Source organism: Cinclus cinclus, chromosome 14, assembly GCF_963662255.1.
Source record: "Cinclus cinclus chromosome 14, bCinCin1.1, whole genome shotgun sequence".
Taxonomy (NCBI): Eukaryota; Metazoa; Chordata; class Aves; order Passeriformes; family Cinclidae; genus Cinclus; species Cinclus cinclus.
In genome coordinates, this window is record NC_085059.1 from 5,275,369 (window position 1) to 5,288,156 (window position 12,788).

The window sequence follows — 12,788 nt, forward strand, 5'->3', positions numbered from 1 at the left end:
CACAGTGACTTCTCAGGATTTGACAAGTCTGATCAATCTCCTTTCAGACATTTTCTCCCCAGCCTGAACATCTTTGAACGTTTGTGTTCATCAGGTGTTTGCTCTGTTGCATATTTACCAGCTCTTCTTGCATTTTATAATCTGATCTTATATCACCTAGCTGACATCTGCACACAAAAATTTCCAATCAGATAGAGGGTGCACAACATTAAAACTTTTAAACCTGTCCTGTAAGTGTCATCAAGACAGGAGCACAGGAACCACAGTGCAGAGTCCAACCTCTCACTGGCTGTACTGTGAAGATTCTCCTTTTCGGCGTAGGAGAAAGGAAACTTGTGTCTGCTTTTTAGATTCTGAAAACAAGCCAGAGTGGAGAAAAAGAGTTAACACCAGACTTAATAAAGCTTTTAAGACAAAACCTGTTAAGCAATTTAGACAGACACTGCATTTCCTGCTGATTTTCTCAAGTCTGTACATACAGGAAATTTGTTAACAGTAGGAAGAAGTTGGGATTTGCTACATAGGAGAAATCTGCCATTATTACAAAAACTGGCTAAGAGGGTTTTCTCAGTATAACTCCCTCACTGGTCACTGTTCTCAGTGGTGCTGTTGCCCTTTTCCTTTTTCTCCTGAGTCTTGTTTCCCTTCTTCTTTTTCTTCTTTTTCTTGGTCTCTTCTTTCTTGCCAAAGGTTATGAAGTCACTTTTGTCAATTTGGCTGTTTGGTGGCTCCTGCCGGATGGAGATGATTGCAGGAGATCCTGGGATAATGAATTTGTCTGGCAACTCACCAGGACCACCTTGTTTGGAATTGCCCGGTCCAAATTTAAAGGTCCAGCTGTTGCTGTTCACACCAGCTCCCACCGGGGGGGACACCTCGCCCGCCTCAGGTTCTGAAAAAGTCAAAACAGCAAGAAAAGCTTAAAGCACCTTTAAACACAGGCACTCAGTGAGCAGCAGCTTTCTGCTTGAAAGCTCTGGCTTCAGCCTGGAGAGACTCTTGCTTGCCTGGCTGCTCATCTGGGGGTTACCCACCGGTTCTTGTCCAGCCTGCTCAGGGTTTGCATGCACTGACCCGCTCCACGTGCTGTTGGGTGCAACAAGCTCTGGATCCCATTTTGTTCTTTTGGATCTGAAGTGTTTGGAGTAAGAGATCACCGTGATGCAGCCCACTGCAGTGTTTTACAGAAGGGAACACAAGCATGCGCATTGCGTGGCAAAAGGGTTTGTTTGAGGGTGTTGAGTCTTTTGGGACAGGGTTAGAAGAGTGGCCAGGGCAGGGGGTGACAGCCGTGGCATTATGCACATCCAGGTGGGTATTCTAGCAAACCATCCTGTGATGGATGTGTCCAGGAATCCTCATGCAGGGAAAGAAGGGAGAGTGTCAAGAGGGTGGAATGGAGCCAGGCTCTGTGTGGTGGTGCCGAGCAACAAGACAAGAGGCAACAGGAATGGATGCCCAAGAAGTTCCACCTGAACATGAGGAAGAACTTCTTTCCTGTGCAGTGACCAAGCACTGAACAGATGGCCCGGAGAGACTGTGGGGTTCCCCTCACTGGAGATATTCCAGAACCATCTGGATATAATCCTGTGCCGTGTGCTCTAATGGAACAGGGAGACTGGACCAGATGAGCTGCTCTGGCCCCTTCCAAGCTGACCCATTGTGTGATTCTGAGCTGCTGCATCCCAGAGAGGAACCTGAGGCCAACCAGCACGTGGGTTTATATGTAGGTATGGATGCAAGGTGGCTGAGCAGCAGACACGGCTCCAGAGCAAAACCAGGGAAGAGATACACCAGGACTGCTTCCGTCAGGACGCACAATGTGGTCTCAGAAATCTTTATGGCCTTCACAGAATCATAGAATATCCTGATATTCTCTCTAGATCACAGTATTTTATACAGGTAAATATAAAGTGGAGTCCTATCCCCAGTTTTAGGCTGGTGGAATGAAGCAAGTTTTAATTTCATTTCCATTATTTTGATTAGATTGAGTTAATCAGATTGAAATGTTTACATATGTTGCTCTGACAAGGACAATTTTCTGGCATAAAAAAATGCAACAGAATTAGGTTTCCCTATGAGAGAAATCCTTAAGACTTGGTTGTTTTCTTTCCTTTTATACTTTGAACATTTGGTATAATTTACATAACTCAGTTTTGAATAGGAACAGCATATCTATTTTAATGTATCATGTCAAGTGTTTAAACAACTGTGATCAGGGGAAAGCTCAATGTTTATGGACTCATGCTACATCCCTCAAATCAGAGGAAAACTTTCTTATCCTCACCCTAAAAGTGCATTTACAAAACATGGGATTCTCACCCTTGTAATGCTCCTGGCCTCACACAAATCCTCCCAATACCACACAAAAAAATTCCAGTACCACTGATCTGATTAAATCTCAGCATCGTCTACCAGAGCTGTCCAGCTGAAGAGGCAGAGATATTTGGGATAAAGAAGGAGGTGAGAACTGTGTTAGAAAACCATTTTGGAGGGATTCCCTGCCTCTTGGAAGAGGAGATGAGGACACTGGATGAGGGAGAAGAAACTGAGAAGTTTCTTCTGCTGGTTAAAGAGGGCAGGAAGAGAAAACAAAGCAGAAAACCTAGCGGGGGATCCCCAAAGTTTTGTTTGTACTGGCTGCTCTGTGCCCCTACATCTGTAATGAAGAATGTTGTATTAACTTTAAGCACCTCCCGTATTTCTTATTCTTTAATGATTCTTCATCTTCTGTTACGTTGTTTATACAATATTTTGCTTTATGGAATAAATGGTGTGTGGTGCATGCAGACATAAGGTTCTCCTTTTAGGTTCAAAAGCTGAAACAACATATTTTGCTGCCTGACAACCTTTCTCCTGCCTGCCAGCAAAACTGACAAGGCTGGGAAGCAGGATTCCTTTTTTAAGCTTTTCTGTGGTGATGCAGCAGGTCCATGTTACAAAGCCCAAGAAATGTGTTCACAAAAGTCATCAGAACCATCTCTGAACCATCTTTGTCAGAGGTTTGGCACATGAAATCTTTGGCATCTCTGAACCTCCACAGCACATGGACATCACATGACTGCTTTTACAACATGATATTTAATCAAGAACTAGAAGACACCGTATACTTATTTTCCCCCTAAGATTATATTTAATGATGAAGAAGCTTTGACTTTATGTCCTTTCCAGGAGCTGCTGACGTTGCTTTAGTGACCTTAACCTCTCGAGTCTCAAAAAGCTTTTCTGAAGTTATTGTTAATGTAAAAGTTCCTCTGTTTTATCAGTTGTAGATTTTCTGTAGATTTCTTATGGTCTTTCGTTTCAGCCTCAGATTTTTTACTTGCTTCCTGTAAGTAACAACAATGTCCTAGAAAGCCCTTTCATAATAAATGTGTTAATATGAACCTAGTTTCATTTCTGCTTAATAAATTGTTTTGTTCAGGTACCTTTTGTATCACTTTTGTTTCTCTGAGATGATAAATTACAAAGGTGGAAAATGTGTGTCTTGGCCTTTTTCCAAATTATTAATCAACTGTCTTTCTGCTGCAATACAAAAATGTGAGCTTTCATACTGCACATAATAAATTAAGCCCTATTTGACAAATAAATCCTCTCTTTCTCCCAACAAGCCCACACAAAATGTATTCCAAACGTTGGCTCTTTTTCAGTCCCTGGAAGGAAAAATACAGCTGAAGGTGACCTCAAGTCATGTTTGATGCACCCTTGCTCTGGCTGGGGAGAACCCTGTAGCAGAGAATAGTAGAAAAATTACTTGGAAGAGTACAGGGTGAGAACACCCTGTGTGCTGCAGGGTCACCACAGCACAGCTGGGACTGCTGTGCATGGCTGTGCCATTTTGATGTCAGCATGCAAACATAAAATGATACAATGGCCCGAGCTGCAAGAGGACCACAAATATCATCCAGTTCCAGCCCCCTGCTATGGGCAGGGACACCTTCCACTAGACCAGGTGGCTCCAAGTCCCATCCAACCTGGCCTTAAATACTTCCAGGGATGGGACAGCCACAGCTTCTCTGGAAAGCTTGTGCCAGGGCCTCACCACTTCATTTATATTCTTCCTAATATCTAATGTGAACCTACTCTCTGTAGATTTTAAACCATCTCCCTTGTCCTGTCACACCTAAATAGTCTCTCCCCACCTTTCTTGTGCACTTCCTTCAGGAACTGGAAGAGGCAGTCACCATGAGGATTCTCCTCTCCAGGCTGAGCAATCCCAATTCTCTCAGCCTTTCCTGGAGAGGTGCTCCAGTCCTCTGATCAGCTCCTTAGGCTGAGCACAGGACAATGACAGTGACTCCACGTTATCCATTTTACCACATAAATACAGTAACGTGAAAGAATCCAGGATATCCCTGAGGTGAAGAATCTTCTGCTTGAAACCTCTTGCCAGACTAATGGGGTGCACATACACATCTGCACTACTGAAATCTAATTCAGAGCAGGAAAACGACCCTTTAATCTGGTTCTGACTTGGCAAATCAACTCACCAGATGAAGTCAGTAACGTCTGTCAAAAAAACATCTGACCTCATGCATCCAAACACAGCAAACCCATCACACCACCCCTGGAATCAGCATTCTGTCAGACTGTGGGGGTTTGCTTGAACTTATGTCTGGTTTTATCCCAGCCCCTGAATATGTTTGTTGTCCATGCAAACTAAGGATTTTAATACTCCTTAATACCCCCTAAGGCAAAGGAAACTAATTATCCTTACTGCTGTGTGGAGAGCTTGTGTATAAAAAGAGACATAAAGAATCTAATGAGTTAATAGCCATCATTTCCTACAAGTGGAGCTTCTCCAGTCCTGAGGAAATTTCTCTTCTGCGTGGTTTACCTGAAAACATGTGTGTTTATCTGTATTGGCAGGCTGGAAGGTCACAGTTCAGCTGTACTAACAAACTTGTATGTTTAGGCATTTCAGATCAAGGATAAATGTCATTTACTACCTAGCTTCCAAGGCTTTCTTAAATATCTCCTCTGTTTCTTATCAGCAGGGATTCAACAACAAAAGCTTTTTACTTATGTGTCATTTTGCATTTAATGGGATTAGTTGTACCTCTCTCGCATATTTTCTGCATCTTTACTTGAAGGCTTCAAATTTGTTTATTAAACTTAGTGGAAAATCTAAACAAAACACACCCCTGGTTATATTTATAACACTTAATTTAAAACATTACACTTCTTTTCTTCCTACAGCTAGAGGGGAGAGGTTGCCAGAGTTCATACATAAAAGCCCAGAGCCTGGTCATTTCCTGGGGTAATTTATGGGATTACTTTGGACCTTTTCTTCTCAAGGAATACTCCAGACGTTTTGTTCAGTGACCAAATAATTAAATTTTTAAATGCTTGCATGCAGCAGAACTCAAAATCTAGGCTGCATCTGCAGGTCCTGATGCTTCTTTGCCCGTGTGTCTGCAAGCTAAAACAGGAGATGAACTTTTCACCCCATCCCTCTCCTACTCTCACCGAAATACAAATGTCTCAGTAGACTTTAAATGGAACCCAGTGCAGCAGAGACTCTGCAGTTGAGTAGGTCACATATTTAGCTGGCATGAAAGGACTTCTAGGCTGTCTTTCAAAATACTTCTTTTCCCATCCCGTGACTGCTGTCTGCACAGGCAGACTTAGACAGAAAAAAACCTCCATATCCTCAAATCACCTATCTGAAAGCTGCAGGGAATAGGGTATGGTGCAGAGCTAATGTTTTTCCTCTTCTAGAAGAATTTAATGGTCATGTATCGTAGCCCTCTACCTCTCACAGGACTTGAAAAACATAAAACCCCCAGTCAACAGGCACTGGTTCAACAAGCCCTAATTGCTGTGAAGCACCTGATTTCCTACACAGTGCCAGGTACAGAGGGCCAGGTCTGCCTGGAGAAGCTGTGGCTGCCCTGGATTCCTGGAAGTATCCGAGGCCAGGTTGGAGAGGGCTTGGAGAAGCCTGGGATGGTGGAAGGTGTCCCTGCCATGGCAGAGGGGTGGAACTAGATGAGATTTGAGGTCCCTTCCAACCCAAACCATTTCAGGATTCTATGTGGATGTCAGAGTGTCCAAGACTCCAGAAAGGGAGCAGGCTGCAGGTGAGCTGTGTCCCCTCACTGATCCTCTCCTGCAAGCTCTCATGGTTTTTCAGAGGTACCCATGCTCTGTGCAGGAAGCTCAGACACCTACAAGGAACCAGGTCCCTAAAATTTAACCTGCAGTAACTCTAGGTACTTACATTTCTTTTTCTTAGAGAGTTAAACATCCTTTCGTTAAATTCAGCCACCAGAAATGCAGGCATCCACAGACTACCACACCTAATTTAATTCTATGGTCTATAAACAGACAAGGACCCTCAGAAGGCAGTTCAAGCCACTTGGTTTAAATGTTTGGTTTAAGAGGTATTGAATTGGAGACCTTATCACTCTGTTTGGAGACTTGTTTGCTTTCTACAACTCCCTGACAGGAGTTTGTAGCCAGGTTGGGATCAGCCTCTTCTCTCTGGCAGAACAAGAGGACACGGCCTCAAGCTGCACCAGGAGAGATTCAGGTTGGACATTAGGAAGAATTTCTTCACAGAAAGGGTTGTCAAGGATTGGGAAGAGCTGCTCAGAGAGGTGGTGGAGTCACCATTCCAGGTGGTGGCACTCAGGGCTCTGGTCTGGTTGATGAGGTGGTGGTCAGTCCAAGGTTGGACTTGATGAGCTTGGAGGTGCTTTCCAACCTAAATGATTCTGTAAAAAAAAATGCAAATTTTCTTTGTTCCTGTCCTCTCTCTGCTGGAGATAGCCAACTTTTGGGTAGCTAGTGAAAAAGGAGCTGAATTCTACCCTCAGGAGCCATGAGCACCATGGTTCAGCTGGGTGTTGCACTAATGACCATGCCAGAGTATTTCGGAAGAAAAGAAGTTTGAAACTAATCTCTGTAACAGTGGCAGCTATAAAAAAATCCTGTGCAACCGTTTGCAACTTCCTCAGCCCTAATCCTTTCAAGGGATTTTCACTTATGTAGGCATTGGCATCTTCTGTCCAAAAATGCCTGAGAGAGCACAGCCATGCTCTTAAGGTTGCCCCATTTCCACCCCTTAAAATGCCACATTTTAGTTGTGACAGCAATGACACCAGTGCAGCTCAGAACCTCTGGTGCAGAACTCCCAAGTACAGGTCTGTCACTGAGATTTAAGGTGCTGTCTTTTCAGATGTGGAATTTCCAAGTGCACTCAATTGAAGGGCTGGCTTTCATCAGCTTGTAAAACCATCCAGGCTGAAAGGTAATGCTGAGCAATGGGTCCAAACAGCCTGAAATGGAGATGTCTCATGGATTTGGGGCAAAATGTCTGCTGGCAGAACAGATCATCGCTCAGCCCAGGAATCAATAGCCCATCAGGTCTGGGCTATCCCATCAGGTCTGCAGTTTCTATCTCAGTGACATTTTTGTCTCTTCTGGGGAGGCCACATGGCTTTTCCCTGACCCTGTATAGCCCCACAGCTCCAATCTGGTGTTTCCTGAGAACAGGCGGTGCTCACTTCCCATAATGCGAGCTGCCCATAGATCCTGAGTGTCAGGAGCATCTTCTCTACCTCCTATGCCTCTGCTGCTTTCTTCAAGAACCTTTGTCAGAGGAGGGCTAACTCATGCCAGAACAGATGTGTCCCTGCTCAAGGGGGAGAAGAGAAAAGCATTTCTGTGCAGCTCTGTCTCCCTGCAGAGACATTTTTGACTGTGTGACATGCTGAGCCAAGACAGCAGTTTGTTTTCACTCTGTTCCACCCCTCCCCACTCACCACTTTGTTCCTGTCTTTAAAAATTTGGTAGCTCGTGGAATAAGAAAATAATTCAGATAAAAGCTTTCAATCAAAACTTCTATTAATATTAAATTTAAAGGAAATAGTTTTCAGCGTTCTTTTTTTAGACAGCAGAACATGAGGACTAAAGCCACTGTAAGATTTGGAATATCCCATCATTAATCACAGCCCCTTCTGTCCGCAGGTCAAAGTAGCAAAACACATTAATTAAATGAATTTGTTTAAAACTGAGATCAGGCAATAAGCAGGAAGCAAATTGCAGGGAAAGCCAGTCATTAACCTGATTTCTCTCTTCCCTGCCTCCTCTGCTGATGCTGTACTGACTGCAGCTTCTGCCTCTGGCAGGCTTAATGAATATTCACCATGATAAAGAGTCTGAAACAGCACATCCAATGCAAACAGCGTGCACTGAAAAACCCTCTCTGTGTCATTTGGAGGATCTCTGCGGACATTCTGGCTTCACTGATCATCCCTAAGCGTTTTTGGGATTAAAAAGCCCATTTAATCTTTCTTTTTTTTTTCTGAAAAACAAAACAAATCAAAAACTCAAACGCAGAAAAAAAGAAGTGAATAAAAATCTATCATCAGCATGATAAAATGACAGAAATAGAACCAAAGGACAGGAAAACTACTCAATCTGAACAAATCTGAACCAGTTTAACTATCACTTTGCCAAACAACCCCAACCACCTCTAATGACTTCATAAAATTGGAGTACTAAACAAAAACCCAAATAATTCTCATTCTCTGCCCTCCCATCTCTTTGACCTGTTCTGCATTAATGAATCTGGCGGAGTGAACAAAATGGAAACTTCTCCCCACCAGGAGCCTGTAGCTTTAATCCAGCGCTTGGGTTTAAAGTCGGAACCATTAAACAGGGTAATTATAGCACACATGTTGTGGGAGATTTGTAACCCCCCACTGCTCCAACATCCCAGCACAAGGCAGGGGGTGGGCACGGAGGTCACTTCCAGCTCACTCGCAGGTCATTGTCCACGCTGACACAGACAATTAATTTGAGATTATCTGCTTCCCTATAAAAAAACCAATCTCACATGGCTGTGTATGAAAGGAATTGTCTCAGCCATCAAATAGCTCTGCCAGCATCTTCCCAGAGATGTGAAAGCATGATTTGATTTGCTCGCTACCACAGCCTGCTGTGGCCAGAGCACAGCCCAGGGTAAATGGATCTCACAGCTGCTGGAGGAGCAAACAGAGCACGGGGCTGCAGCTCCTCTCACTCTTCTTTGGCTAAAAGATGCTTTTATTCCCATAAAAATATCGACTTTTTCAGGTAATATCTTTTTACTGCTGTACTTGTGCCCAGTCCTGCTCCCACAGGTTGGATTTTAACTCTTCCCTCCCCAAACTGAGGGTTAATCTGCTGCGTCCCTGAGATTGCATGTGCACACATCCAGGATTGCTCCTTATCATCTTTTTTAGCTCTAATCGGATGTTAGACCTGGGGGGATGCAGCACTGAACTTTTGTGTTGCATAAAGAGGTGATTAGAGAGACATTACTCCTGTAATACAAGAAAAAAAATATTTTTGGGGATATTTACCTATGTCTGCAGGCTCACAGTGTCTGTTTTTAAGAGTTCATAGCTGAAAACAGACGCTCACCCCCCACCTCCCAAAAAAAAAAAATCCAAACCCAAACCAACCGAACAAAAAACCCCCAAATTATTTTAACCTTATCAATTTGTTTTTAATACAGCGTGGGCAGTTACAGCACCAGCCATTCTGCCCTAGATTTAATGCAAACAGTCAAGTAAAGAGCGGGGAATAGCGCAGGAAAATTGAAATCGGAGCTGTGGGACTGCTCTGCCCTTCAGTAGCCGGGAAGGGAGCGGGCAGTGGCTGAGAACAGTGTTCCCCTGAAGACCTGCGCTGGGTTGGTCTCGATAGCGCAAAGGGAAGGCTTTGCTTTGCTTTCATCTCAAACCAGGTGCTGTGTAGCCTAAATGCCCTAATTAACTGTCCTTAAATGCCCTAAATTGAACGACTAGAGCAGCAAGCAGCTACCCAGCCCTCTGCCGAAGGCTGATTTTAGGCGTGCTTGGTAACACATCCCAAAGAGGTGGATTTCGAGTCAGATCTTTAAAAAAAATTTGAGCTTTGCGGCTCACATCTTTTGTATGTGGCCAGGGTTGGGGGTGGCACTCGAACCATTTTCAGGAGGCTGTTGCTGTGGGTGAGGTTTGTCTCTGTTATATAAGGACATGAAATATTGCAAAGAGAGGAAAAGTCACTGCAGAAGACACGGCCCTGAATCTCAGGAGGACAGAACATCTGTGCACTGCTTAATCTACATTATGGAAAGCCAATTCTGGTTACTGTCTTCTGTCAAATTCAAATACAAAAATAATTTTATTCTAACATACAAGCCCTTTTATGTCAGAGACAACAGGCTCCCCGAGCATCATAAATCCTGCTGTGAAGGTGAAAAGGAGGAAGCATTTCCTGGCTGCCTCTAACAGTGCCCTGCAGCCAGCCAGTCCCCTCCTCCCCTTGCTCTCTGCTGGATGAGCTGCTGAACTGAAGCCAAAGCACAGAACGTGTTCTTTCCAGGCATCTCCTGCCACTGGAGGCCACTCTGCTTCTATGGGGTGATGCAGGATCCACCTGGAGTGCTGTCTACAGCCTCAGCACCCATCTCAAAGCCTGGCTGTGGCTGACCCCCAAAGAAGGAAAATTTTCCTAAAGGGAGCACAGGATTAAATGTTCTAATATTGCATTTCTATTGGAAACTGGAGTGGCAAAAGGACAAAGGGGACAGCTTCAAACTGACAGAGAATAGGTTTAGATTGGGTATTGGGAAAAAATCCTTTACTGTGAGGGTGGGGAGGCCCTGGTACAGGGTGCCCAGAGGAGCTGTGGCTGCCCCTGGATCCCTGGAAGTGTCCAAGGCCAGGCTGGATGGAGCTCTGAACAGCCTGGCATAGTGGAAGATGTCCCTGCCCATGGAAAGGGGGTGGAAACAAGATCTTTAAGATCCTTTCCAAGCCAGGCCATTCCATGATTCTGTGATTCTGTGTTTTCCTGTTTTCCATCTTTAATTTGTGTCCATCTTGGAGAATGAACACTGCTAAGAGAACTGACTTCCTTCCTGCTTCCCCTCAGCAAAACTTTATCCATTACAAGTCTCCAGAGCTCTGAGAACCTTCCACAGGTACCCTTACCTGAGCACAGTCCACATGACTGCAGGTGCACAAATAGCAAAGAGTCCAGCACAGCTCCCAAAACCCAGCGGGGGAGGCAAGAGAGAATCTTTAACTGAGCACAGTTAATAGGAAGACAGTAACTATGGAAACTCGAAGCATCAATTTTAGCCTTTCAAGGCAAAATCTAATTTTAACCAACTAATTGGGTGCTGGAAGTGGTGAAAGAAAGTGAAAGAAAAAGGCGACAAATCTTTGTCAGTGCTCTTAGAGGCATCTATTTTAAACATGAATGAATGTGTGAGCTTCACCATTTAGAGAGGATAGGAGAGTAATGGAGCAGGGACACATGAGAAATGGTCTTAGAGATAATTTTTTTCTTTCTTTCTTCATCATTTGTGTTTAGCTTAGAGACTTCAGCCATTCCTCTTGGGCTCTCACCCCAGCAGCCCAAACCATTGCAATCTCCAGGCCAGATGATTACAGGGTAAAGCTTTTTGCTTAGATATTCCTTAAAAAATCCCCAAACACACAAAGCTTCAGACAGTGAGAAATGCAGTTCCTTGTCTCTCAGAGGCAGGAGATGGCTCTGAACCTCAGAGCTGATACCTGTTCCCTGGCTCTGATCTCAAATAAAAGGACAATTTTACCAGTATTTTATAGATGAAACCTGAAACTGGCCTTTTCTCTATTTATGAAGGGGAAGAAAGGGTAGAATTAATGTTTCATTCATTTTGATTTTGTTATCCCAAACTGATTTCATAATATTAAAAAACCACAACACCATACAGGTACATAAAATTGATTTAGCTGACCTACTTTGACTAGTTTATCACTGAGCCTCTGCAAACTTCTCCTCCTCTGAAAGCCAATTAACTAAACACTAACCAATGTCTATTTTGAAGCTTTCCAATGTGGCTGTTAGCCAGCAACCTGCCCTAAAAGACATCTGTCACTGTAATACCTTCCTCAAAATGGGGCTGTAAAACTGAAGATATCAAAAGCCTCAAAACAGACTCTGGCAGTCCCAGCACTCTTTCCCTTCCACGATATATATATGTCACATTAGCAGCTTCCTATCATCTCCTGTTAGGATCACATCCCATTATTATCCCTTTTTACTGATATGGGATGAATGGAGCTAATAATATTCCACATCAGTTAAAAAGGAATCTTAATTAAATGTGATGAGTAAGTGCTAATACAATATGATAAGCCCCCTGGATAAGCACGCTACATAATTTCTCTCTTTTTCAGAATCCTTTAAACATTCTTGCAGAAGAAAATGGAGGTGACCTTGCAAAGACTCCCCACATCCCTTCTCCTACTGCACAAATAGTTTTGCTCTTTCAAGTGCTTGCAAGGCCCACATCTGGAGGATTTTTTTCTCAGGTTGTAGGTAAATCCAGGTGTTATGATCATTGAGAGTCATCGGGGCCTTTAACTCTCTAAAGCAGATGTTTTTGGTGCTGATGAAATGAACCTGCCTGACTGCTCTGGAAGTCTGGACCTGGATCATGAAGCCAAACCTTCTGTTTGTCTTCTGCTGCACCTAAAGGTGTCCTCTCAAAACTGAGCCATATGACGAGTTAGGTTTTCAGAGGATTTTTATAGGTGTAATTCTGCATGCAGATCTATCAAATATCAAACCCCAGCTCTGGATGGTTGCTAAAATCCCATTTAAATGGGTTTATGAACCTCCTAACTTGGTCAGTGCTTTATTCTACCTGACCACACAAACTGCAATCACAAACTGCTAGGTGATGTGCTGTAAAGGCCACATAACACTGAAACAAAATAAACTTAACAAAAAGATAACTCGAGGGGGGGATAACA

The 12,788-nt window shown here is 43.7% G+C and overlaps 1 protein-coding gene across 1 annotated transcript in view; it reads right to left on the bottom strand.

The window, feature by feature from the left end:
- Positions 1 to 581: 581 nt before the first annotated feature.
- PCDHAC2 (protocadherin alpha subfamily C, 2) overlaps positions 582 to 12,788 on the bottom strand; it is a gene marked incomplete at its 5' end in the record, with an annotated part of 47,674 nt that continues 35,467 nt past the window's right edge. The window contains one exon of the mRNA XM_062502102.1: positions 582 to 892. Coding sequence (XP_062358086.1) covers positions 582 to 892 — 311 coding nt within the window. The remainder of the gene's footprint in view (positions 893 to 12,788) is intronic.